The sequence below is a fragment of the Pteropus alecto genome, unplaced genomic scaffold, assembly GCF_000325575.1.
Source record: "Pteropus alecto unplaced genomic scaffold, ASM32557v1 scaffold314, whole genome shotgun sequence".
NCBI lineage: Eukaryota > Metazoa > Chordata > Mammalia > Chiroptera > Pteropodidae > Pteropus > Pteropus alecto.
In genome coordinates this window covers 400401-427530 of record NW_006435849.1, presented here as the reverse complement: position 1 = coordinate 427530, position 27130 = coordinate 400401, and the positions used below count along the sequence as shown (strand labels likewise).

General features: G+C 52.7%; 1 protein-coding gene across 5 annotated transcripts in view; it reads left to right on the top strand.

Annotated features, from left to right (window-relative positions):
• Window positions 1-27130, top strand: part of ACTN4 (actinin alpha 4) — a 67582-nt gene that overhangs the window by 22944 nt on the left and 17508 nt on the right. For 3 of the 5 annotated variants that reach the window (XM_015589209.2, XM_006911707.3, XM_015589210.1), the window contains exons 2-8: window positions 17941-18055; window positions 18283-18402; window positions 21566-21652; window positions 22693-22780; window positions 24493-24571; window positions 25742-25823; window positions 26517-26602. In XM_015589209.2, the coding sequence (XP_015444695.1) occupies window positions 17941-18055; window positions 18283-18402; window positions 21566-21652; window positions 22693-22780; window positions 24493-24571; window positions 25742-25823; window positions 26517-26602 (657 nt within the window). The remainder of the gene's footprint in view (window positions 1-17940; window positions 18056-18282; window positions 18403-21565; window positions 21653-22692; window positions 22781-24492; window positions 24572-25741; window positions 25824-26516; window positions 26603-27130) is intronic. The other 2 variants (XM_015589211.1, XM_025046668.1) reach the window with 1 other exon arrangement.

Below are 27130 nucleotides of genomic sequence, written 5' to 3'. Positions count from 1 at the left end.
TTTATACTCCCATTTGTAGGGAAGTCGGGCCTGACCCCTCCAGCCTAGGTTCCGCTCCTCCCAGTGGCATGCCTGTTACCTCCACTTCTCCTTTTACCTCTAATCATGCTTCGCTCTCCCCCTCCCCCCTCCCCTCTCCCCCATGAGACTGTGAGAGCCATGAGAGTGGAGACCGAATCTGTTTCTTCCCTTGCTGTGTCCCTGGCATGTGGGACAGTGTCTGGCAGATATTTTATCGAATGAGCAGATCATTAGCCAGCGGATCGGGCAGATGGAACGGACCTGCCATGCATCTGTCCATCCACTTATTTGAATGCCTCCCTTAGGACAGTGCCTCTGTTTGGCATTAGGAGCAGAGATTGATCACCAGCAGTTCCTCCTTTGAGAAAGAGGGCGCTGTCACTTTCCAGGCCCAGGTCAGCTCTTCAGGCCAGTTGAGTCACATCTAAAAGCTGGCCCTGTGTGCGCTGGAAGGGCATAAGAAGTACTCCCCTGAGATACTTCGAGGCAGCCAGCAGTCCTCAGAGAGTTCTCTATCAGTGCCTGCCAGTTACAGGACACAAATAGGATGCCTTTCGAATGAAGAAGGAAGAGGAGACATCACTGCCACCTGAAGTGGTGGGAGAGTCATCGTTAGAACAGAATTCATCCTATTTTGTACAAATACTTACCAGGCTAGGTGTGCCGGGCACAGGTCTAGCTAGGCAGCAGGCACGTAGCGGTAATTGAGATGAGGAGGCGCCTGCCCTCTAAATGATACATGTGGCTAAAAGCAGGGAGACCTTTTTTTTTTTAAACTTTTTCCTTTTATACAGAAATTGCTACCTATAGGTTAAATTAACTTATATAGTAAGAGACAATAAAGTGTTTTGTTTCTAGGGATAGCTAAAAACATAGAAACAGCCCTGTGGTTTAGCCGGCTAGCCACCTTCCTGCACTGCAGCTTACCATTGTGCTGAGTTCTGGGGCAGCCCCCTCTCCCTGTCCTGGGCCGAGCCTGAGGTGTGTGCCGTACCAGGAAAGGAAGTACGGTCCGGGCTGTCTTCGGTGGCCATTGTTATTTATGGGGCATTGGCAGAGAAGTCGGTACCATGGAAAATATAGAGAAAGGTAGAGGCCACGTGGTGTGGTTGAGCAGAATTCGATAGTTCCTTTGGCTCTCCAGGCCATGGGACCCAAAATGACACTGCCGCCCTGTCTCTGCTGTCGGGCTTGGCCTTGGGCTTTGTCTGCCGTGTCCCTCCACACCTGAACTATCAGCGGGAGCAGTGCTGGAGGAATCAGCCCTGACTCTGTGTTCCGAGTCTGTGCCCCTGGGACCTTCTCTGTTCAGGAGACAAAACCTGAGACTGTTTCTTCTTAGCAGGAGGGGGGAAAAGCGAGAAAGAGTGGTTTGTTCACTTGTCCATAGTAAGGTGTGCTTCGATATGCCTTTGAAAATGGCCCGTTCACCTCAGCAGCCTTTACTGGATAATGAGAGGAGGGACACACGGGAACTTAGTGGGAATCTGAAGCTGGGGGAGGAATGGGGGCAGTCAAGTCTGTCTCTTGTAGGAAAATAGAATGGGGCTGGATGGTCCACAAGCTGGACTCTATACTGGGAAAAAGAAATGTGCTCGGATATTGGCCTTGCTGCTCAGTGATTCCATTTCCTCACTTCCCACATACTTCTTAGCTCCCACGGCTCCCCTGAATCTGCTTTCTCAAAAATCTAGGGTGTGCACAGCACTGCCTAGTCAGAACGTATTTGGCACATCCTGTGTGCCGGGTGCTGTATTAGGTGTTGGAGATACAGCTGGTGGTCCCTGCCCTCTCCTCAACCTCTCTGCAATGGATGATTCTTTCAAAAAACCACACATACACATTTATGAACATATGCAAAAGAGAGAACCCTTATTCAGCTATCACCGAGCATCAGCGATTATCAACATTTTCCTCAACTTGTTTCATCAGCTTCTCCCAACACACTGCCCCCCAGGCCATTTTAAAGATGACCCCAGACATCATGCATAAATGCTTCAGTATGTTTCTCTAATAGATATACATGTATATGTTTTTTGATAGAACCACACACTCTTATATTTGATGCTTCTGACCATGTCTCAGGAAAAAAAACCCAAAATGCCTCCCTTAGCCTTCCTTGACATTACCTTCTCTCTGATTCTCCTACTTTTCCTTATCATGTCCTTCTCTGAATTCTTTCCCTCTCCCCACCTCTTAAATGTGGGCATTTCACAGTATCCCTTTCCCTAAAGGATTTTATCTGCCCACCTTCCCCTGGCCATAAGTCTCACGTCTCTGTGGATGGCTCCCGTGTCTCTAGTCCCAACATACTTAACACTCTCTAGAGCAGTGGTTTTTACTAACATGTCTCTGTCCCCTATTAGACTGGGAGGTCCTTCATGGGGGAACCTCGTCTTATTTCTCCCTGCTTCCCCAGCAACAGCACCATGTCCGACCATAGGAGCAGCTCAGGAAATGTCTGCAGGAGTGACTGAATGGAGACATGTGTGAATGAGTGACCTTTTTGCTGAGATTTAGACTTCGGTTTCCGAATGCCAGCTGGTTGGGCAGCACATAACCACACTTCCAGCATGTCCCAGACCAAGCTCTTCAGTTCCTCTCTGAGTTCCCCATACCTGGGTTTGACCTTGCCCCATCCATAAGTCATCTAAGTCCAAAACCTTGAAATCATCTTTTGAGTCCTCACTCTTTAATGGGAGGACTTCTTTTTCTCACATGTCTCTCTGCCATATAGCAGATGCTCAGACGTCAGATGGCCTGGGTGTAAACGACAATGCTGCCTCTCACTACCTTGAGCTTTGTGACTTCAGGGAAATGCCTTAACCACTCTGTGGGGAGAAAGTCTGCCTCCAAGGGCTGTGGTGAGACTTCAGCGTGTTAATAGTTGCATGCCCTTTGCACCATGCCTGGCACAGGGGAAGTGTACTGATGTTGGCTCCCACGGCCATCGTCATCATCATCATCCCTGTTACACCATCTGTGTTCAGGTCTCCCACAACGGCCTCCCAGTCTCCTAGTTCATCTCAGTGGCTCCACGATGAACATTATCTCTCCAAGACTCATGTCTAACCAGGTCACTCTGAGAAACCGTCCCATCCCCCACTACCCAGAGAACAAGTTCTTCAGCCCCTCTACCGTCTGATCCCAACTGACACCATCTCCTGCCACCTCCCCTCAGGAGGCCCCAAACATCTCCTGCGTATTTGTGGGGTTTGCTCTTGGTGTTCCCACTATGTGGAACGACCTTCTTCCCAGGTCACCACCTATCAGAATAGCTCTCCTCTTTCACAGCCTGGATCAGGTGCCACCTGACCGCTGCTGTCCTCAGATCACACTGTCCTGTAGGGATTGGCTCATAAGTATACCTCTCCAGCTGGATGCACCCCTCCAGGGTAAGACTGACAGGTGCTGTGGGTCTCCCCAGACCCTTGGTTGTGATTCTCTTTACTTGTCCTGAAGTTCCGTTCCCCAGGAGATAGGAAGCTAGATACCTGAAGGCCAGTTTCACCTTAGTTAGATATTTAGTTAAATAAACGGAGGTTTTCTCATTCTCTCTGCCTTTAGTTCTCTTTTCTTTGTTTCTAGTCCAAGAGGAAAGGATACTGTGGAAGGTAGAAACTCATAGTAGGGCTTTGCCTCCCGCAGGGGAGAACAGCTGTTTACTCTGGGCAATTCTGCCATGAATTCAGGTTGCCTTTCCCTGGTTCTCCCTGTCACATCCCATCCGTAGGCAGGAGGCCAGACACTGGGGACCTTGAGAACACAGGCCGCCTTACCTTCCCCTTTGTTTATTGCTCTGCCTTGCAGAGGGAGCAGGCCTCAGCCATCTCAGGCTGGAACAGCAGCACATGTGGTATCTGCCTTCCTCCAGCCGCCCGCCACCCACAGAGCAGAGAGGATCAAAGGCTTTACTCTGGAGGGAGAGGGACGGAGAGGGACAGTCTCACGGCAGTGGAACCAGAAGCTCCTCTTTCTCCTTCCACAGCTTGGCCTAACAGTGTCCCTCTTGATCGGATGGGATGTAGGGACTTCCATGGAAGAGGCCACAGCCATTCTGAATCAATTTAGCGTGGAGGATTTAAGATTTAAAGATTTAAAGCAATGGTATTTTTCAGCAGCACGGGTCTTCAGATTGAGTCTCATGTGGATCTGCCTTATTATAAAATTGATAAAAAGATCTGCTGAGATTAAATTTGAATAGAGGGCACCTACCCTCACACCTGATACCCCTCAAGGCAGAGCTCTTTTGGGAATGGTATTCGAAAATTACTCCTTGGTACACCTTCCACTTCTCCACTGGAGGAAGTGTTCCACCGCTGTTGCCTTTGGAGCGTCCCTTTGTGAAGCCCGTTGTTCAGCCTCAGGCCTTGTGTGTTTCTGAGGAAGGTGGTAGGGGTGGGATCCGAGGTCTGCATGTTGGGTGCAGCTTCATGCTGTGGGGCCTTTTGCTTCTGTGTGTTGCGGGGGAGGGGTGCTTTGACAGAACAGCAAGTCTTAGCAGTTCTGCCTTCAGGGTTCTTGCCATCTTCACTGCTCCAGGAATGTCTTCCCACGCTGTAAACCTGGTCATGGTCCTCCCGCTGCGAGGCCCTCCAGAGGCTTCTCATTTGTCTTAGAATGAGGCTCTCCCCAAGCCTGTGAGGTGCAGTGTGAACAGCCGCTGCTCCAGCCATGCCCCGTCGAGTGAGCTGCTTTCTGCTTGTCAGTCGGTCAGCTCTTTCTGTTTGTTCAGGCTCAGATGTCACCTCCATAGAGAGGTCTTCCTTGACTTGCTGGACTTGATTCCCTCTCCCCAGCTGTCCCCTCCTCCAGTTAGTCTTTGCTCCATTACCCTGTTTCGTTGTACCATCACTGTCTAATATCCTCTTTTCCTGTGCATATTCTCCTCCACTAGAATGGAAGCTTCCCCAGGGCAGGGATGTTTAATTCGTGGCATGTGGTAGATGCCCAGTACATTTTTAAAACTGGAATAAATGAATGAAGTTTGGGAGAGGCTCAGAGCCGTGAGTCTTTCTCCTTTTGAAGGACTGGGGGCTACCTGGGAGAGGGTGTCTGATGCCAGCATTTTGAGCCCAGGCTGGGATGACTCTCGAATCCCGTGAGGCCCAGTCAAGTTCTTTGGTTCTCATGCAGTGCAGGGCACTCAGACCTAACCATTTGGTCCCCTGCTGGCCTGAAAGGCTGTGCCTCCCAGTGCTGCCCCTGCCTCTCCTCTTTCAGAGAGAAAGCAGATGGTTGGGCTCTCTGAACCCAGACAGCACTTGCTGTTCTGCTCCAGCCTGAAATTGATTTCCTTCAGGCCTTGCCTTGAACCCAGGCCCTGTGAACCGAGGGAGGGGTCTTGACCTGGGAGCCACCAGCCTTCCCTCACCTTTTCTCTGAAGGCACACAATGGCAGTTGGACTGCACCTTTGTTTTATGAGTCACCGGTGATAGCCTGTCATAAATTGTTTCCTATACTTTCAGAGAAGTTTTATCTTCTATACAGTCTGGGAAGAGATTTGATACAGGGTCAGTTAACACGTTGTTGTGTCGAAATCTGTCATTGTGCCCATATAAGGCAAACTCCTCAGGTTACTTTTTACCTTGGCAGAATCACAGGAATGTCAAGGTAACCAGGCCACCTCAGCATAGCTCTGATTCTCGCAGGTCACCTGACTTGCCCTCCCTCTCCCATGACTCACCCTGAAGCCTAGCCCTTGGCCTGCTGTGTTTGTGGCAGAAGGAATTGGCCCAGGGCCTCCTGGATGGCACTAGGTTTTGTGTCTTCCTTAGACTGGATCAAATGAGAGAAACTATGTGAGGTTCCTCACATGGGGCCTGACAGGATAAGAAATAGAAATGGAAAGCAGCCTTGGCCAGACTTGGAATTAGTTAGGGGATGAGGTGGGTCCGGCTCTGATACCTACCAGCTGTGTGACGATGGACAGACAGATCACGTCAGCATTTGGAGCCTTATCTGTAAAATGTAGAACACTCAGGACAAGTCCTGGTACACAGAAAGTGCTCAATAAATGTGAGTCATTTATGTAGGTATATTAGGGTAAGCCCACCCCACCCAGTTATAAAAGCACCTCTTGCTGCTTCGTTTAAGGCTCAGTCCCTCGGGAGCCTTAATGGGGCATTGAGCTGGTACTGGGTCCCTCCCTGGAAAACAGCCCCAGCTCCATGATGGCACCCTGTTACAGCGCCCCCACCAGCCACTCCTCGGTCGCTACAGGGCCAGGAGTCAGATCTGCCCCTGAAAGTGGCGGGGGCCCCCTTCTCTGACATCACACTGCTTTTGGAGACAGCCAACCCTTATGACTGCTGTGTGGTTTGGCCAGGCCTTAGTACCAGCCCAGGAAGGCCTGTAGGTGGGGCGAGCCAGGGTGAGAGTCTAGCCCTGTCACTCTGCCAGGGCAAACGGTTTCACCATTTTTAATGGAGCAATTATGAGTCAGAGGTTTCAGTCTCTCTTTACTGGTTCCTCCCAATCCTATAATTACCCTTTAGCTATAGAACCTTATTTTGGGTTTTCTTTTTTAAAATCCTCCCAATACACTGTTAATATTGTCCATCTCGTGCACCCAAGTGGTCTATGATGGAGTGAATATGACAAAGAAAAAGAGACCCTAAATCCAGAATGATTTCTTAACCCACAGAAACTGCCCTCCACAGCATCCTAGTGCCATGCCAGGAAGGAGAGCCAGTGACTGCTTACACAAGGCTGAGGGCAAGAGTGGATAATTCCGAACACCGCCAGAGTTACCTCTTAGCAAACTCCAGACTCCAAGCCAGAAATTTCTGGTCTGAGGCACCTCCCAGATTGACTAATGGGTTCATCCACTCCCTCATCCAGTACTCACTGAGCCCCTGCTTGCTGCCAGCCCCAAAGAGGAGCTGGGCCGATGAGAGCACCCAACACCTCCGTGGGCCCCCTGCCATGCTCATCCGCTCAGATGAGAGGAATTGATCGTGCAGCAGATAATGCCCTATATTCTCTCAGCCTCTAAACTCACCCTGCTTCTCAAAGGGATTGTCTTACACCCAGGCTCTGAGAGTGGGAAGCCAGTGGGCCAGAGTATACGTGAAACAAGGGCATGTCTGTGAGTGCTGCCCCAGGCTCCTGTTTCCCCCAGTGTGTCAAGAGCACAGATTTTTAGACCAACCTGCCCTAGCTATGGTGCCCACCCCCAAGACACCCCTCCCTGCTTTCACTGGAGCAAGAGGCATCTTCTGACCTGACCGGCAGACCATTGAGTCAGAACATCCCAGAACAGGAAAAAGGAAAAAGACAAGCAAGAAGGAGCTTCAGTTGTCAAAGGCGAAGCCTGCACCGGCTGTTAGAGCTCACTCCTCGCCTGGCATAATTGCCCTTCTGCCAACAAGGCTCAGTTTATAGATCTTGTGAATTCCAGCAGAAAACAAGCTGTCTGCCAGAAAGTGAACAGAGGGAGCAACGGGGGTGTTTGCCCTGCCTCCAGATGCCCCTCGCCTGCAGCATTCTTTGTACCTATCAGTTTTGTTGGGGAGTTCCCAGGGTGGCCCTGGTGACTCAGGGCAGAAGTAGCACTTGCTCAGCAACACTTGAGTCCCATCAGTGCCCTCCCTCTGACTTTTGCCTCCCCAAATGTCAAATGCCTGTTATCTGGATGAGCAAGTCCATGGGCAGATTTGTCCAGGCTGAAACGTTAATTCTAAAGACTGGACCTCTGAGGCACTTGTTAGGATTCCAAGCCACACAGTCTCAAGGCCAGAATTGGCTCACTTGGCTATCCTTTTGAAGGATCAAAGTTTAAACTAGACGATCTTTAATCTCCCCACCCCGAAACCTGAGCTGAGCTGTAAGCCATTGAAAGTAAATGGGGTTTTTGTAGCTCAGACGCCCGGTTCTCCAGGTGAAGGGCCCCCTGTGCCTGATCATTTCACAGCAAAATGCCAGATGGAGCCAGAGGAGGCGGAGGGCAGGTCCCCAGCCTCTGCTGCTGCCCTAATTTAAAAACTGCCTTTTGGGAGTGGAAGTTTTCTCTTTTAAAGGTAGCTATTTCAAGATTGGCCTCACCCACTGCAGAGCGTCCCTAAAGGTCCCTGCGCAGTCACCCTCTTTCTGTGCTTAGAAAAGGAAAAGCTGTTCACACAAGTGGGGTGACACGGCGTGACGTGGCATGATGCAGCATGACATGGCATGCTCCTTTGAGAGCTGAGCACTGCCTCCTACCTCTACCCTGTGGGCCCCACCTGCCTTAGTTCAGATGCTTAGCTCTCTATAGACTCTATGGAGAGGGCAGGCTCTTCCTCCTGGGTGCTGAGAGAAGCGGATTTCCACATGGAAGAATGGAGTTGGACCCCTAGTTCATACCACATACAGAAGAATTAACTCCAGCTGGATCAAAGATCTAAATGTAAGGGCTAAAATTATAAAATTTAGAAGAAAACATAGTCATAAATCTTTATGATCATGGATTAGGCAATGGTTTATTAGATAGGACACCAAAAACAAGCTACCAAAGAAAAATAGCTAAATTAGACCTCTTGATTAAACAGAGTTACCATATGACCCTGCCGTCACACACCCAGGCACATAACCAAGAGAACTAGAAACATATCCACACAAAAACTTGCATATGAATGTTTGTAACAGCATTATTCATAATAGCAGAGGCATATAATAGCGTAGGTAGAATAATTCAAATGTCCATCAACTTGTGAATGGATAAAATGTGGTACATTTGTACAATGGAATAGTCAGACAAAAAGGAAGTATTGACACATACTATAACAGACGAAATTTGGGTACATGCTGAATGAAAGAAGCCGGTCATAAAGGCCACGTACTATATGATTCTATTTATATGAAATGTCCATAATAGGTAAATCCATAGAGACAGTAAATTCGTGGTTTCCATGGGGTGAGGGGAAAGGGAAAGGGGGAGTGACCACTCACAGTTTTGGGGCGATGGAAATGGTCTGGAACTGGATGGTGGCGATAGTTGTACAACTTCATGAATATACTAAAACTCACTGATTTTTTATAGTTTAAAGGGGGTGAGTTTTATAGTATGTGAATTAAAACTATAAAATAATGATTCTTCACATTGTTGCACATGATTAAAAAGAGTACACATACACCTGTGACCCAGCAACTCTGTCTTTGTGTTGTATCACTTACTTGTCACTGCATACAAATTGCTTGAAAGCTTAGGGGCTTAAAACAAATATTCATCTTCTCAAAAAAGAGAAAAACCAGAAAAGCTCCTGGGTAGTTCTGATGTACAGCCAGGGGTGAGAACACTGGATTAGAAGGCTCTCTGGAAGCAAGAAGATGGTCCGATAATGGTATTCTTTCACTTATTTTGTAGTCAGATGGCCAGGCTGAGGGAGGGGAGGTTTAGGGGAAGATTGCTCTGTGCCAGCCACCAGGGTGCAGCCAGCAACTTGTCAGACCCTAGAGGGGTCTGGCTTCACCAGCTGCAGTGCTGATACCAAGGATGGCACCTTCCGGAACAGGAATGAGGTAGTAATAAGTATCTGCTGATCACTCCTCCACCAGGCGGTATGCGCAGTGCTGCTCCATATTACCCTGTTGAGTGCTCACATGGTGTCTGTTATCCTCATTTTACAAAGGAGGAAACTGAAGCTTAGGTGAAGTTTGTTTTCTGAGGCCTCACACAATAAGTGGTGAAGAGAGGGGTTGAACCCACACTTGCTAAGATTTAAGAGCCCTTGCTCTAGAGCACTGTCACGTTACTCTCCTCGGCCTGCCCCTTCCGGCCCATCCACTGCTGCCCACTGTCTAGGCCCAGCCCTCGAACTAGAGTCTCAGCAAGTCCAGGGGCCTCACGCCTAAGCAAAGAGGGCTGCTGAGGGCTCCTCTTCCATTGGACTGGCAAGCCGAGAGCAGTGTCTTCCCTGGCTTACTTTTGGAACAGCTACAGCTCCAGGAATACTTTTGTGAACTCTTGAAAGCCAGCAGTTTCATCCCTGAGGGACACTGTCCAGTACAAAATGAGATTTGAAACCATGAAGTCATAAATGGCTGGACATGAGAAGCCCTAGCACTATTCAGTTCATTCTAGGATTTACTGAGCACCGACTTACGCTCAAGCTTATAGGCTGCAGGGTCCCCTCTCGTGTTATGTTATACTTGGGAGGGAGGCTGGTTATGGACAAAACATTTCTGACAGTGATAAGTACAGTGAATAAGACAAAACAGAGTAAAGAGACGGCATGGAGATAGTGAGGCCAGGAAAGGCCTTCTGGCATGGCGACATCTGAGTGATGAAGTCCTGAGTCCGGCACTGCAGAGCTAAGCAGAAAGCCTTAGACCAGTGTTTCTCACAAGGAAGGCGCCGCACTCCAAAGTCAGTCTGCAGCAGCGACACGCGCGCCTTCTGGTGTCTCGCGGGAACTTTGGCTACTGGTCAGGGGCAGCAGGGAAAGGGCTGCTTTCTGGGTGGACACGCAGGGCCTTTGGAATGCTCACTACTCTACTCATTATTTATACCTCTCCCCCAACTGGGAAGTTGGAGATTTTTCATGTAGGCTGAGAAAACTCCGAATAAGGCAACTTCGGGCCAGGACATAAGAAGCATTCCATATTCCCTGTAATTGCTTTCAAATTAGCTTATGTCGTCATGGGGCAGGCACACACAGCATGCCTACTCTGCCCCTGGCTAGAAATGGAGTTGGGTCCTGGACAGGCAGCCTCTTGTGTCCCTATGCTGCATACCACCAGCCTCGATCACCCACGCTAGTGGGGCTGGCTGAGTCCCATGTTGCTGCACCCGCCTAAATTGTGGCCGTGTCATCATGACCGGTTCATTTTCTGTCTCTCAACCTGGTCCCTGGTAACAGCAGTGGGCCTTTAACCAAGCGCTCACGTGTACCATCTCACAACCATTCCAGGGGCTTCACAGACTCCCCAGACAGATCTGCAGGTATCGCCAGGGCAGTCGCCCTTTTGCTTGGGCCACTGGTAACCCAGATTCCAGAAAGCTCAGCCGTCGGCCCTGAAAGCACCTTTACAGCTGGTGAAGAAGCCCAGGCTGGGGAGCAGTCTCCGCTTTCAGGAACTGAAAAGGCGCCCCACTGGGGCCAGGCCTTGCCTAAGACCTGGCAGTAGCCTGGCAGATGGGTGATAAGGGTAGATGTCTACCCTAGGAATAAATAGCTGTCCCTCCCCTGTGTCCAAGCCCCAGACACCCTTCCTGAGGACCTATGGAAGCAGGAACCATGGGCAGCGTCAGAGGCCACAGCAGGCAAGGTGGGGGTTCAGGTGGGACGGCGCCCTCCCCCTCAAAGCAGCTGATGCCCCAGCGGAGCAACAGACCCAACACGGTATTTCAGAGACGAGGTTTGAAAATTCTCAGCACCCTGGGGAGCCCTGTCTTGCCTCTGTGTATCCTGAGGGAGTTTGCTGTGGGCAGTTCCATTCAGTCTGGGCCTGGGGGAGAGTCGTGCAGCTGGTCCTGGGTCAGCTGTTGGCCCGTGACCTCCAGCTAAAGAGGTTCATGGTGTGCCAAGCAGAAGGCAGGGGATGCAGTACGGGGAAGCGAACAGGTTTTCCTAAAATCTTGTCAGTCGTGGAGTCAACGGAATCTGCATGGGAGCCTCTGCTGGATGGGCAGGCAGAGTACAGTCTCTGACCTTAGTCCATAATCAAAGCCAGCACCCGCTCGCCCCAGTCTAGAGGCTCGGGGGAGGGGAGAAGGGGAGGGCTGTTTCTAGGCCCAAACTGGCTTTGCAAGAGACTTGCTTTATTCTGGGCTTAGTGGAATTCCAGCCTCCACCAGACATTTCGCTCCACATCACCCTCTTCGGCACTGAGAACATGTTTTGTAGCAAGACGTCGTTGGGAAGAAAAAGGAAGGAAGCTTTTCAGCTGGGTCAGGCACATCCCACCAGGATTCTTGCATTCTCCATCCCTCTGCCTACTGGACCGCCACTTCGTTACCTGTGTCTTTCAAATGTTCGGTTCTTCTTCAGTGACCACACCAGAGTAGAGAGCGTGTACCTCCTTGGGTTGGGGGAGGGAGTCATCGATGAATGGCTCATTAAAGCCCACTGCTGCCACATTCCTGGCTGCTTAGGTCACCTCCCAAACAATATCCATCATTCATTCACCCAGCCGCCCCACATCCTGGCTGCTGGGAGGGGTCCCTGTGACACAGGAAGGACTTTATGACCAGTGATACCAGGCCTCCTCACCCTCCCTCCACATACAGAGTGACAAAGCAGAAACAGCTCTGGGACCCCTCTGCAGCTTGCCTTCCCGAGTACACCATGGAACCTCGGCCTCAGTACAGGGAGTGGTGATGGTGGATCCCAAACGGACCAACAAGCTCCTCTTTCTCCTTCCACCCCTCCCTCTCCCCCACTCAAACCCTGTGCTATTTTAGCAACCAGAGAGGAGTCTAACAGGCTGCCAGTGTGCCGGGGCACGTTTGGGAGGCTCTTTGTGGTTTTGTTCACATTCTCAAAGACAGACGAGTCCACATCCTTCCTTCCTCCCTAGATAGGTCAAGGGCTGGGTGTAAGCTCCCGTCGCAGGACAGGGTCAGGCTGGGAGCAGCAGGGGCCCCACTGGCGTTGTGCCTACCTCACACACTGGGCCTGGGCCACCCTTTAAGGGCAGGCGAGTTTTCAGAGGCTGTGCGCTCAGGGACTGAGGTGGGGCTAGAGCCCTTGCTGACTTGGTTCTGCTGGCTCTGCTTTGTTAGGCTGCTGTCTGGCACTATGGAACGAGTGACTGCCCTATGTGTGCGCTGATCAGCTGTGTGGCCTTAACAAGTCACTTAACCTCCCCTTGCCTCAGTCTCCTCCTCTGTGAGATGAAGGTGATAATATCTCACATGATCATGGGGTTGGAGGCTTTAAAGAGTTGCTAGGTGTAAATAGTAAGAACTAGCCATTAGCAATTATTGCTAATCACCTTTAGCTGCCCTCTCCCCATCAGAATGTAAATTCTGTGTCTCTTTTGCTTCCCAGTACCTAATGAGGGGTTCAGGTCAGGCCTTGTCAGTGAATGCACTGAGCCTCTCCTAGGTGAGGTTCTGGAGACATGGCCACTGTTCAGTCATTGCCGCCCCTGGAAAATGACTCTTGACAATAAAACCCAGATGAGCTCAACGCTTTTAAGCCTTTCCTTTCAACCAGAGAGGCCAGTAACTCTGGGCCCTCCCTCCCAAACCAAATCGAAACCTTGAGTTGGCATTTCTCAGTTGTGATAGCATCTCCATCCAACGTGGTTCCTCTTCCTTCCTCCTGCCACATTTTCGTCAGAGCGCTTTACCCTCTTTTCTTATCATCCCACACTGACGCTTACCGCCTTCAGCCCAATCCCCATGCGCCAGCAACCAGCACGACCTATCAAAGGCTCTGTGAGGCTGGCTCTGCCTACCTCCCAGCATGTCTTACTCTCCCGTCTTTCCTCTCCAACCTGCTGTTTGCACGTGCTAGTCCCATTATCTGGAAAGCCTCTCTTATTTTTGTACTACTTACTCACTCTCAGATCAGAGTTGGAGAATCACCTCCTTAGGGAATCTGCCCTGTGTCTGCCCTTGCCGCTGGATCAGGAGCCGTCCCCCAGCACGCAGAGCCCTCTCTCCAGCTCCTTTTCTGAGGGTGGGAGGGAGGACGGGTACAGCATAATACCTCAGAGTGTGGCCTCTGGAGCTCAGTACCTGGCTTTAAATCTAGCTCTGGAATTTTCTAGGTGTGTCTTTGCCTGTGGGTAAGTCATGTTACCTCTCAGACCTTTGGTTTCTTTATCTGTAAAATGGGGCAGTAATAGCACTGACCTCAGAAGATAGTTCTGGAGGATGAGAGAATTTAGTACACAACAGTGCCTGGCCCATAGTTAGCTGTATAGAAGCGTCTGCTATGGTGGTTACTCTTACCATTTTTCCTTCTGTAGTTGAGTAATTTGCTTGATTAACAAGGCCCTCTCAACAGACTGGGAGCACTATAGAGTGCAGCCTGCGTCCGTTTTGGCTCATGACTGTACTCGGCACAGGGCCTGGCCCAGGGTTGACACTCAGCAAATGCTTGTCAAAAGAAAGGATGTGTGCCAACCCCGTGGTGGTCTGGGGCATTGGGAGCAGATGGTACCTGTCGGCAGTCACACTCTTGAGAATTTTGCATAGCGGAGGTGGGTGCAGTAGGCGCATGAGGCCTCCATGTATAGAAACCACCCCTCCACTCTGTCCACCCCACACATCTTAGTCTAAACGGGGTAGGGAGAAGAAGTATATGAGCAGGATGTTATTTTTGTAACCAAACTAGAAAAAAGCTATGACTTTTTTAATGTCCCATTTGAATTTCAGCTTCTCACCAATCACGCTGCGTGCAGAAGCGGCTGTTCATGGTTGACTTGTTCCCCGAGATGGCCTCACGAGGTCATGCTCTCCTTGCCCAGAGCTCAGGGTTCCTTGATCCTCGGGTGTCAGTAGACACCTCTCATCTTCCAGGAGGAGAAAACAGTGTCACGCAGGACATGGAGTGAGGGTGGGAGGCCTGTTGATGGATTCCCATTTTGTGTCTGTCAGGTTCAAGAGAGAGGTCTTCCTCACCGCCGAGGCCAGGCAAGTGGATATTCTCCCCAAGCAGCTGCTCTGTGTTCTGCTTGGGACTCGGCCTGCTTCCAGCCAGGGAGGCAGAGGTGCATGGCAGAGTTGCCACTTATTTAAAAATAGACCTTTCTTTGACACATGTATAACACTGAGTACTTAATCTGCGCCAGGCACAGTCCTAAGTGGTTTACTTGCATTATTTTGTTTAATCTTCACTAAGTGAAGGGATTATTGCCTTTATTTCATCATTAAGGAAGCCTAGGCTCAGTGCTTGTCCAAGGTTACCCTGTTGGCAGGCTGCCTTAACAGCAGAGCCCAGATCTGTGTGATTCCCAAGCCAGAGCTCTTCTTTACTGTCCAGAGATGATGAGCAAAGGTGCAGAGATGCGGCGTGCGTTTGGAGGGTGGGTAGCATAGTGACCTTGTGAGGACGGATGGCCTGAACCCAATGAGGCGAGGTTTGTTTGGAGCCTCCACAGCTTGGTGTGGAGACCGTCTTGAGAGGGTCTCCTGCAGTCTCGTTTCCATTCCAAACCAAAGGCAAAGGCCTTTGGCGAGAAGGAAGCAGCAGTGTGGATGTGTGCGTGTGTGCGCGCGCACACAGTTCGTCTGGCACTTTATGTCGGCACTGTCAGAGGTCTTACAGCATCTTCCCCCCTACGCATTTCATCTTTACAGCAACTACAGGCGGTAGATTCTGATAAGTTTATCCTACAGCGAAGGAAAGTAAGGTGTAAGTAGGTCAAGTCACTTGGTTGGAAACAGAACAAGTAAGCTGAGGAGCTGGCCTTCAGACCCAGACCTGTGTCCCTTCAGAGCACGCAGGCGTAACCCAGGCAGGCTGAGGTGGCAAGGGTGCCATTTAGACGGGTGCTCTGCCCTGCCCTGCTTGCAGACCAGGGGCTGACCCTCTTGGAACTGCCCCCTTGCATCCTCGGCCATGGGATGTGATTGGCCATATTGCTGCCCAGCCGCATCTTTGAGCACATGCAAGAACAGAGGCCCAGCATCCCCTGCCACTTCCTGCCCCAGCGTGGCCCGCTGCTGCCCTCACTTCACAGGACAGCTGAGTGCCACACTTGCTTACTGCCTACCACCAAGGCCGGCTGTGCTTTGGGCATTATAAAGGCACATGATACGTAAGGTAATTCCTACCCCCTGGGAGTGTGCACATATGCACAGAACCTCCAGTAAGACCCAAGATGTCAGCTGCCAAGGGCTGTGTGTGCTGGAGAGGGCCAGCAGCACACAGAGAAAGCGCTGTGGAGGAGGCGGGCAGGATGTGGGGAGAGGAGAGCCTGGGAGGCACAGGGACATCTCAAAAATTGCCGTTTATTGAGCACCTGCCATGCACTCTACAGGCATTGTCGCCTCAATCCTCACACAGTCCACGACCCGGGTTGTGCCTTTGCTACACTACAGATGAGGAAATGGGCATTAGGAAGGCTGGGTGACTTACCCACACGAGTGATGTAACCAGCAGTCTAGCCCTGGTTTGTCTGAATTCAGAATGTGTAGGGGAAGCGTGGGAAATGGGGTAGGGAAGGAGAATTCATACCTTTCTTAATGAGAACCTGCGTGGTGGCCAGAGCGAAGTAGCTCACAGTTGTGGGAGGCGGAGGACAATGCATAACTGTTAAGAGACCAGGACGACCATGCTGTGATGAGAGCTGCACAGAGGAGGGGACATCCAAGTCAGAACCAGGTTCGGGCAAGCAGGTTGGCTCAGGCCTCCTGGAGGAGCTTCCCTTCGGGCTGATTCTGAGGGAGGGATAGGTGCCAGCTTCGGCGAGGCAGGAGCAGACACACAGGAACGGGGCCTCTGTCTCCTGGGCCGAGGAACTCTTCTTTGTGTTAAGAGGCGGATTGGGGAGCCCTGGGCCACCAACAGTCCCCCGCCACTCCCTGCGCCAACCCTTGCGCTTGGGTTTGGAAGGAGAGACCTCATGTAGTCCCCACTGGTGAGCGTGTTAATTAGGCAGCTTCTTTGTCTGGGAGGGGCCCTGCGTTGAGTCTGAATGAGCGAGACAGTCATCAAAACACATGGTGCTTGGCCAGAGGCTCCTTGGAAGCCCCTCTCCCCTGCCCATGTGGCCCCCGCCTGTGCGCAGGCATGGAGTGCACGCTCGCGTGTTCCTGGCTGTCTGCCCACGGTGCACGCTGGCCTCTGCAGAATGAGAGAGGCGGACGGGGGCTCCAGTGAGAAATGGGCATGAGGTTTTTCCCAGACCCTGCTGCAGGAGGCTGAGTGGGCCGGTTTCCCCAGGAGTCTAGGCACGTCCACCTTAACTGATGGGACGTGCTCCCCTGGCGTTGATATAATGTGCCCCAGCCAGCGGAGGGCTGAGTGGCCAATCACCACCAGGAGGCGGGGTGCCCTGCACCTGGACAGTCTGTGTTCAGGTTTGGGATTTGGGCTCATTTGTGGCCCTCTGGACTCGAAAATGCCCTTTCACCTTCCAGCACCTTTATGACCCCTGGTCCTCAGAAACTTGCTCTCAGGTACAGCTGCCTGACCCTAGGGGATGGCAAGTGAGAGCACCGCCCTCTCACTTGCCTCGCAGCCCCTCTGAGATACATGAATATTAAGATTTAAAAGGGCAGGCATGGAATGCTCCCCAGGGCATATAGCCTGTGGGGAAACAAATTGTAGGGCAGTCACAGGGTGGAGGATCCGAGCCCCTGGTCTCAGGACTGGTGCTTGCTGCTAGGCCATCCAGAGCTCCAAGGGAGACGAACTCGAGAAGACCTTGAATTTACAGAATTTTCTTTTCTAACTGCTTTCTTGTCCCAGGTCATCTCTGTGCCAGCAATGGGGAAATCGCTGCCTGAGCTCCTACCCAAGGGGCCGGGAGGAGGGGCCGGTGCCGGCTGGGACCCAGGGTCTGGTCTGCCCGCCGGCTGGATGAGGGCCGGCTGTGCCTGTCCAAGAGAATGTAAGCTCCATGAGAGCAGGGTCCCTGCCTCGTGTTTCCACACTTGGGCCTGGCTCTCAGTCAGATTTGTGTGACTGAATGGACAGACGGCAGGCTGCCAGCTGTGCGTGCCGGGCTCACCCAATGTCGCGGAGAGAGCACTGCTCTAGGGTGGCAGACTTGGGTTCCGGGCTGCACCCTGCTGCTTATCAACCATGTGGTTTTACAATGAATCTGTTAACTACCCTGAGCCTCAGTTTCCTCAGATCGACTTGCCTGGGTGTATGTAGAAACAGTGTATCTTAAGGGTAGAGTCCTGGGTAGAGTCCTGGGCATGGCCCTGAGTGAGGGCACTGTAGTGGCCATGTTGTCCCAGGGCCAGGTTATGGCCCAGCCCCTTTTCTAGAAGCCCTGACAACCATGCTGACCACTCTGCTCTGCTTCCTCAGACCTTCACAGCCTGGTGCAACTCCCACCTGCGGAAGGCCGGCACGCAGATCGAGAATATTGACGAGGACTTTCGAGACGGGCTCAAGCTGATGCTCCTCCTGGAAGTCATTTCAGGTAAGGTTCCTCTTTGATGAAATGCAACCCACACCTGGAACAGCAGGTCCCCGGGACATAGCCCACCCCATCTGTCCCGTCGCTGCTAGGAAGAGTGAGGCCTTTAATGGCTGCAGTGACAGTGTGTCTAAGCATGGGCCTGTCGAGGTGGGACCACAGCACTGTGGCAGCCGGTTCTGGAGAGCAGTGGGGACCCTAACGCTTCTCTTTCTCTTCCTCTTTCTCAGGGGAGCGGTTACCTAAGCCGGAGCGGGGCAAGATGAGGGTGCACAAAATCAACAACGTGAACAAAGCACTGGACTTCATCGCCAGCAAAGGAGTCAAGCTGGTCTCCATCGGGGCAGAAGGTGAGCTGGAGGGTGGAGGCTCAGCTCCTGACCTGCAGGCTCTGAGGCCCAACTTCTGCCTTCTGGAGAAAAGTTGTGTTGGTGGCTGAGCACTCGGGGTGCTTAAAGCTCCTGTGTATCATCAGCAGTGATTACAGTGACTGCCTCAATGTGATGTTGGGCCCCAAGTTCCCTTTCCCGTCTACCCACAGAATAGTCCGGTCCAAGACTGGGGACTCCAGCACCCTGATCACACAGGGCAGGATCCTTCTGCACAGGGGAGGAGTGGCTTTGAGTTGGGTCCTGGATGCCCTCACTCACCGTCCTCATACTGGGCCTGGGAGACACTGACAGACATGCATCATGGCTTCCCTCTGTGCCAGGAGCACCTTAGCCTATAAGGCCCCGCCCAGTCTGGCATCTGTTGGTGGGAGGGGATGCAGAGAGAGAAGGCCCAGTGTCAGGGCTCTGGGCAGGGAGTGCAAGTCTAAAGGTCAGTGACCAGACTTTGCTGGCTGCATGGCTGGGAGAGTTTGGCCTCTGAGTAGATACCCAGGATCCTTCTGTGCCCCATGGGGATACTCAGGACTGTGATCCTCTACTCCAGGCCTTCCCACGAGAGCAACAGCGTGCTGTCCCTCAGCAGGCTCTTGTCTTGGCCCACAAGCATCTTTGGAGACTGGATCAGGCCTGATGGAGCCCAGCAGCCTGGGCTCATAGCTCTGTTCATTAGTCAGAACAGCGTTTCGTATTCACCAGCATCCGTGTTGTCCCAGCTTTTAGAAAAACAAAGAAAACTAATTGCCATTAATGACAAGGCTCTGAGAGTTTGGCCAAGACTCTAGGCCAGAATGCATGTACTGGGTTCCAAGGCGCTGTCCCCTCCTGGGACCTCTCCAGAGAGGGGTGCCAAGCCTCACATGCCACAGTCGAGGTGGTTGGTGTTTGTTTAAAAGAATCAAAACTCAAAAATTCAGTCAGGCCCTGAGATTTTTTTTGTGCTTGCATGGGTCTGTCCTCCTGGCTGCACTCCAGCCTTCTGCTTCCCACAGCTGCATTTATTTTTCTCAAATACTAGCCTGTAAATACAGAAGGTTAGAGGAGAGACCCATGGTGGTCATCAGTTTTTGTTTGGAGAAAAACTCAGTCTAAAAATGTTTCTGTTCATGCCCAAATTGGTTTACTCCCAATCCCTGCGACCACCAGGCCTTGGGACAACGCTGGAAGGCAGCCTATTGGAGACCTCCTGAGGGCTTTGGAATATCTGAGAGCCTCAGCCCCACCTTGCCGCCATCTCCGTGTCCCACCAATGATCTAGACAGTTGCAGGAACATGGCTTCCTTGTGGAGATTGTGAGAGGGGACAGGAGTCAGAGGCACAGCTGCAGTCTTGAGAAGCAGCTGGTGGATGTTGTGAGAGAGGCCATCTTCCTCCCTTCACAGGAGCTCTCAGCCCTCCATAACTGGCCAGGGTTGGGAGCTGTGGCCTATCCATACTCCCCCTGGCTCTGGGTGTCTGGCACTTGGGAAGAACGCAGCATAGATTGCCTTTGCCCCACACTGAGAAGGCTCTGCCTGGTTTCCGGGTCTAGCGTTCTTAGCTCTGGGGAAGGGCTGGCAGATACAGTGTCCTATCCCTACCTCCAGGCTACGCATATTTCCTTATCCTGAAACTAAAGCCACAAGCTGCCCTGGACCATAGCCCATGGCTTCACCACAGGGAGCTTCTTCATCCCGGCTAATAGAACCCCTACCCTTTCTTCTTTATTATGGAATGTGCTGTTGGGGAAGGTTGGGCCCTCTCCTCTGGATGACCACTATACCTCCCCTCCTTTTCAAATCAAGCCCACCCTAGAGTTTTCTGTTCTTGAAGGTCAGTGAGCAGGGTCCCTTGAAGTGTGTCCCTCCATTCTCCCCACTCTTTCTCCTTGCATCTGGTATGGTGAGGTGGCGGGGGGGCGGGGTGGGTGCAGAACGCATTTAAAGGACTGCCAAGGACACGTCTGGCTGGACTCCCAGAATGAGGCCACTTGCACTTCTGTCACCCAGCAATAGACACATGGTACCCTGAGTGTTGCACAGATAACTTTTTCTGAGTTGCTGAAACTGAAGACTCTGTGGTCCAGAGCCTCCTCTCACACTCCCAGAAGTATGAGAGACTAGTTGGTTTTCGGTCACTTAAGAAAGCATGCACCTGTCAGCTGAGCCCTGTTCCCCCCGTCCCCTTCCTTTAGCAACATCATATCTTAAGTACCAGGTGTGGGTACTGGGGATGCGGTGGTAATCACAAAGGCAGACGGTGAACAAGTAAACTAATAGGTACAGACAGGGTTCCAGCTGACAGCCGGGTGGAGAAGGCAAGGTCCTGTGGAGAGAGGCCCCAGGACGGGCGCAGGGGGCACCTTCAGTTAGACTGGTGGTCAGGGAAGCCATTTTGGAGGGCTGGCATAAGCAGAGGCTTACAGGATGGAAAGACCAGCCAGCTGAGGAAAAGATTGAGAGATACACTTTGTGGGTGGACAAAGGTGCGAGATCCTTAAAGCAAAAAAGAGCTTGGCTTGCCCAAAGCACACATCTAGAAGGTGCTGGAGAGGGAGGGCAGGTCACCCAGAGCAGGCCTCGTAAGCTGGACTCCAGATCAAGGGCTTCGTTTTAGCCATAGTGGGGCTCTAAGTAGGTGAGTGACACAAATCTGATGCACTTTTTAAAGGGACCGCCCTAGCGGCTGTGTGGAGGTATAGTGCAGGAGAAGGTGTAGGAGGCAGCGAGCCTGTCAAGCTCTGGGGGAGATGACAGTGGCATGGACAAAGGTGGCAACAAAGGGTTGGAAGGAAGTGGTCAGGTTATCAACAAACAGTAGCAGAGCATGCAATGAAGGTGTCGACAGAGGGCCAAGAACAAGCCTCAAGGAGGAGCAAGCAGTCTTTTGAGCTGGGTTAGGATAATGAGCTGGCCAGGTGGGAAGAGGCCTGCCTGGCTGAGGACACACGTGTACAGAGGCTTTTGGGACAGTGCTTCCCACAGTGTTCAGAAGACACCATCTCCCGGTGAGGGTGGTGGAGGACAGGCCTAGGCAGCTTTGTGGGACAGTTGGAGCTAACTCTAGACAAGTCAGGAGGGTGGCCTGAGGGCGTCTCACTCTAGTTTGACAACCGTCTCACCCTTCTCCCCCTTGCTGCGTGCAGAGATTGTGGACGGCAATGCAAAGATGACTCTGGGGATGATCTGGACCATCATCCTCAGGTTCGCCATCCAGGATATCTCTGTGGAAGGTAAGAGCCAAGAGCCTGCTGACAGCAAAGAACTGCCTTCTCCCCACCCTGGTTCAAGAGCCTGCTGACAGCAAAGAACTGCCTTCTCCCCACCCTGGTTCCACCCAAGTTGGAGAAAGTTAGTTTAGGGTTTTGGGCATTTTGTCTTCATTCTTTGAGACTCTTCCCTGTCTCCCGGTGTCACTCACAGGGCCTGGTGCTGCTCAGGAGTGGTTAGTGGAGATGGCGGCCCAGGCTGCAGGTGAAGGAGGTCCCCCTCGTGGCCGCCCAGCTGTGGTACCCATCCAGGGTCCTTAGTTCTCACAGCCTCCATCTTGGTGCACCCTCACACTGCCCTCGTCAAGACGGCATGATCGGCCCCATTTTAGTCAAGGAACTTGCATTGCAGAGCGCGCTAGTGACAGAGTCAGGCCTCATCTGGTTCCCTCGAGCGTCAGCGCCTACACCGCCACCTTTAGTCCTTTGCCTCCATGGACCTGGGGTCAGTGCAAGCCACCCAGGAATGAGCTGCTTCACTTCCTACAAGTACCAGGGTACAGCACAAGATGAGAAAAGCCACCTGGGCCAGTGTGTGGAGGGGGCCTCTGGCAACAGGCCACAGAGGTGACCAGGACACATATATTCCCTGCCCCCATAGCATGTCTACTCTGTTAAAGGCAGCGGAGCCTAGGCCCCTTGGCTGACTCTTCACTCTGTTCAGAAGCGGCCAAGGCCAGCATTAAAGGCTTGTTGGACGTTACATTCTGGCAGTTAAAGCCACAGGCTTTGTGGTCAGAAACATGGCACAGGTTTAGGCCCTAACAGTGTCCTCTCCCTGCCACTTCCTGGAGTGACCCCGGCAGTGACTTCATGGGGCCGTGATTGCGATCAGCGTTTAGGCTCAGCAGAGGCCTGCCCGTGTCTGGAATGGGAGACACAGTCACTGCTGTTGCTGTCTTGTCTGGTGCCCTCTGCCCCAAGTTCTGCCCAGACCAAAAGGATGGGCTGGGTCCCGAAGGTTTCATCGGAGCCCGTGCTCACTGTCCACGTGTGTTTTGCAGAGACCTCTGCCAAGGAAGGACTCCTGCTCTGGTGCCAGAGGAAAACGGCGCCGTACAAGAACGTCAACGTTCAGAACTTCCACATCAGGTGGGCGCCGGCCAGAGCCCCGGCCCAGCTCGTCCCCTCCCCGCTCCCCTGCGGCGCTGTCCTCCCACCTGCCCTCTTCCTGTGTTGTTGTCATGGTCTATGAGATGCCAGCCCTCAAGGAATCCCTCTCCCTGCCACTGGCCCCTGGGAGCCGTCGTAAGGTCCCTGTGTCCTCTCCCGGGGGGAGGAGGTAGTGGCGGCGGCAGTTGCCTGGCTGTCCTGGGCTGAAGGCTTCAAGGCCTGGCTCTCCACCAGGCCTTACATCTTCCTCCTCCCCAAGCACAGTGATTCTCAGAGGCAATAACAGAGCTCTTCCTTTGTTTTGACCTCAAGAAGGACGTGTCCTTAGAGTCGCTAGTGAATTGAGTGTTGGGGAAGATGTACTCTGTCCGCTGTGAGGAACAAGACTCAGCCCTGCTGTGACACTGCTCTCAGGCGAGAGGAAGATGAGATGTGTCCACTGTCACTGGGACACAGACGAGCGTGGTCAGTGCCACATGAGACCCACGTGTGGCAGGAGGCATTGTGCCCTAGTGGTTAGGAGCGAGGATTTAGGGGTGGCCCTGAGGTCAGATCTGGCTTGGCCCTGTGACTTCACTCTGAGCCTCTAGTGTCCTCCTAGGGTGGACGAGCTATGGAGGGGCACAATGAAGAATGGGGCCTCACGGGGTCCACAGAAGTTCTCTGTATCCCTGGACTGGATGTTGGGGACTTTCGCATTGTGCCCTGCCATTAATAGCACATGGTCCCTCCCTTGAGCTCCTGCCACCAACTGGCTGGTCCTCTGTGCACTTCTTGTTCATTTATTTATTCAATTGATAAATATCCATGCAGTGCCTACTACATGCCAAAGGTGAGGATACAGCAGCAGCAAAATGGATCCTCATCCTTGGAAAGTTACCCTACAGCAGAGGGGACAAATAATTGACAAAGGTTCAAATAAACTAATAACATAATTTCAGATAATGAGAAGTGCTATACAAAGACCATCAAATAGGTGAGGCGATAGAAAGTAACCTGAAGAGTACCTCGGTCAAGGGTGGCCTTCCTAAGGAGGTGACATTAAGCTTGACCCCAGAAGGAACCAGCCCTTAGAAGATCTCAGGGAGGAAAACGTGACTAGTCTAGCTTGTGACGAGCTGTCATTTTGCTCTGAACAGAGATTCTCATGCCAAACCACACCACATCCTGGTATTTAGCCAGCCCGTGGGTCAGGTCAGCCAAGGTGCTAAGGTCACACTGCACTGGCGCTGGCCTTCCGTGGTGGGCCATCTCCCCTCAGTGGGCCTGTCCAGTTCAGTGAAGCTTTGCGTGAACAGTGCTCTGCAGGGCATGGTGCTCCCAGTAGCTAGCAGACAAAGGACTTCTCGTATGTCGGGCACTGGTCTAGGTGTTTCCATATTGACATATTTAATCCTCATGACAGCCCTCTGAAGTAGGTACCGTTTTATAGATGTGGAAACTGAGGGAGCACATCACAGGACTTGCTCACTGTCACCCTGACAGTAAGTGGAAGAGCCAGGATCTGATTGCAGGTCTCCCAGCTCCAGCAGTCATCTCAGCCACCCTGCCATACCGTCTCCCTGCAGTGCCTGGCACATCCCCTAAACTGCTTCAGTAAACAGGCATAAATTATTGCCCGTGGTGCCCAGGGTCTTCCCGCACTCCCATCACGATGACTGGCCTCATAATCTTTGCCTTTCTACCTCCAGCTGGAAGGACGGTCTTGCCTTCAATGCTCTGATCCACCGGCACCGGCCCGAGCTGATTGAGTATGACAAGCTAAGGAAGGTATGCGTCTCATGCTCCCCTCAATGGCCCACAGACACCCTGAGTCTGACCTTAACTCGGGTGACAGCCCCCAAGTCCGTCCATGGCTGGCCTCCAAAACTGGAGTCTGCTCTAATGGGCAGGCTGGAGGAGCTTGTGCCAGCTGTCACCAGACCCCTGGTTCAGTTCTCGCCTTTCTTGCTCCCTTTGGAGACTGTCCCCTTCTTCCACTGGGCATTGCGACCTGGCTAGCCATGCCTTCCAGTTCCCCATCCCTAATTTGCTCAGATTCCGGAAGCGTTCCTTCTCTGCCCGTGGGAAGGAAGGGTAAGGAATTCCAAACCACCGCCGCTGGCAAACATTTCCCAGGCAGGGCCCTGGTCTGAGTTGCCTGTACAAAGCTTGTGACCCTGAAATGCTCAGGCCCTGCCTTCTAGGAGCTCCCAGCCTGTGGAGGAGGCAGGACAGTGTCAGAGCAAGCCAGCCACACGAGGCCATGCACCGGTGAATGGGGTGATGAAGGGCTAGGGCCAGACAGTTCTGCAGAGAAAGGGTAGTGCACCTGGGCTGGCACGATCGGAAGGGCCACTGGAGGAGGGCGCAGCCTAGACCAGGGAGAGGGCATTCCGGGTGGGGGAGGCAGGGCCTCACCGAATCTGCTCAAGCCACAGTGAATGACGGAATTGGGCTCTACCTGGCAAGCAGTGAAGGCTGATGAGGGCGAGTCCCAGTGAAGTGGGCCGTAACCCCACGAGCAGTGGGAGACAGCAGGAAGGAATGGCTTGGGGAGGTTGGAATGTGGAGACGCTCAGTTCGCTCCCCACCCGCCTCCACCTCCCTCCACCCCCAGCGCTGTCTCAGGTCTGGACCATACTTTCCAGGCTTCAGAACAGGGTGCTTAATCTGGGGTCAGTGGATAGTTGGAAATTGTAAGAAAAAAACACACCTGCATTTTTTGTGGAGAAAAGGCTCCTGGGTTACGTCACCAGGATTTCTAGAGGTGTTCCTTTGGGTTGGAATTGACTTTTTCCAGGTGTCTCTGCTCCCCACGGTAGCACAGGTGGCTGAGAACTGCCTCAAGGACGCTTTCCAGTCCTACTCCTTCCCCAACCCAGGCCAGCCCTGGTGCCCTTCTGCTTCTGCATCCTGCCGCTGATGGAGCTCCCCCTTCCCTCACCTCTCTCCTCCTAGGACGACCCAGTCACCAACCTGAACAATGCCTTCGAAGTGGCTGAGAAATACCTGGACATCCCCAAAATGTTGGATGCAGAGGGTAAGTGCGTCCCTCTTGTTCACTCAACAGCTCGTTTTGTGAGTACAGTAACTTCAGAGAGCTGGCCGAGCCAGCAAGAGTGGCTGAAAGAATCCAAGTAAACTGGGGACAGGCCCTGAGCGGGCTGGACATGCTCAGGGATGGAGCAGGGTGAAGAGTTGCGGGGGAGGGGGGCGTGGTTGAGGAGGTCCCCTGCCTGACCCAGTCCCACCCCTCCCTTCATGGGGATCAGCGAGGTGGCCAGGGAGGGCCGACTCCTGCGAATAAGCAAGGTCTCTACCTGCCCTTCCTGCCGCGGACTCTGAGTCTAGAGCCCACCAAAGTGAAGTGTTTTGTTTTTTCCTTTTCCGGTTCGGCTCCGTTTCCCAGCCATGCACCACCCCCATCCAAGACCTATGCCTCTGGCCTCTGGTGGCTCTTGAGGTTCAACTGTCCAGCAGCCCCTTGAGGCCATTCTCAGAGAGAGGAAGTGGCCTCGTTTTAATTCAGTTCCCACAGCCTTGGCTTTCCCAGAGACCATAGGGGATGGAGGGGCCGAGGGTGATGTTGAGCCCACCAGAGTCACCAGGGATCACTGAATCGGCTCTCAGGGTCCTCCCGGGATGGCGGTGGCCTTGGGAGCCTTTGGATCACAGAGAGTGGCCCCCCCACCACCCCAACTTGGGCAGTTTAACCCTTGTCGTTCACTTGCAGACATCGTGAACACGGCCCGGCCCGACGAGAAGGCCATAATGACCTATGTGTCCAGCTTCTACCATGCCTTTTCGGGAGCGCAGAAGGTACCGGGCAGGGCCAGGCAGGCCCACCTTGCCGCCACTGCCCAATGCCACCGCTGCCTCTCGCCTCCCATGCTCACCTCATTTCTCTTGCAGACGGCAGTGGCCTCTTTCTGACTGGAAGCCACCCCTCTCCTGACTCCTTGGCAATGCTGCCCATTTAGTCTTTGCTCACACCGTCTATTGAGTGCTCGGTCTGTGCCGGGCTCTGTTCTAGGCACTGAGTGCGTAGCAGTGACTGAGTCAGGCAAGGTTCCTGCTCTCATGGAGATTACATTCTAGTGGGTGAGGCAGACCACAGGCCTGTCTACAGATGGGGTCATGTGGCGATGAACACAGTAGAGAACATGGGACAGGATAGTGGGATAGAGATGCCTGAGGGCCGCTTTAGCGGGGCAGTCAGGAAGCCTCTGAAAGGCGACATGAGCAGACTTTTGGAGTGATAAACAGAAGCTGTCATGTGAAGAGCTGTAGAAGAGCATTCCAAGCAGAGGTTAGAGCAAGTGCAAAGGCCCTGAGGCAGAAATAAGC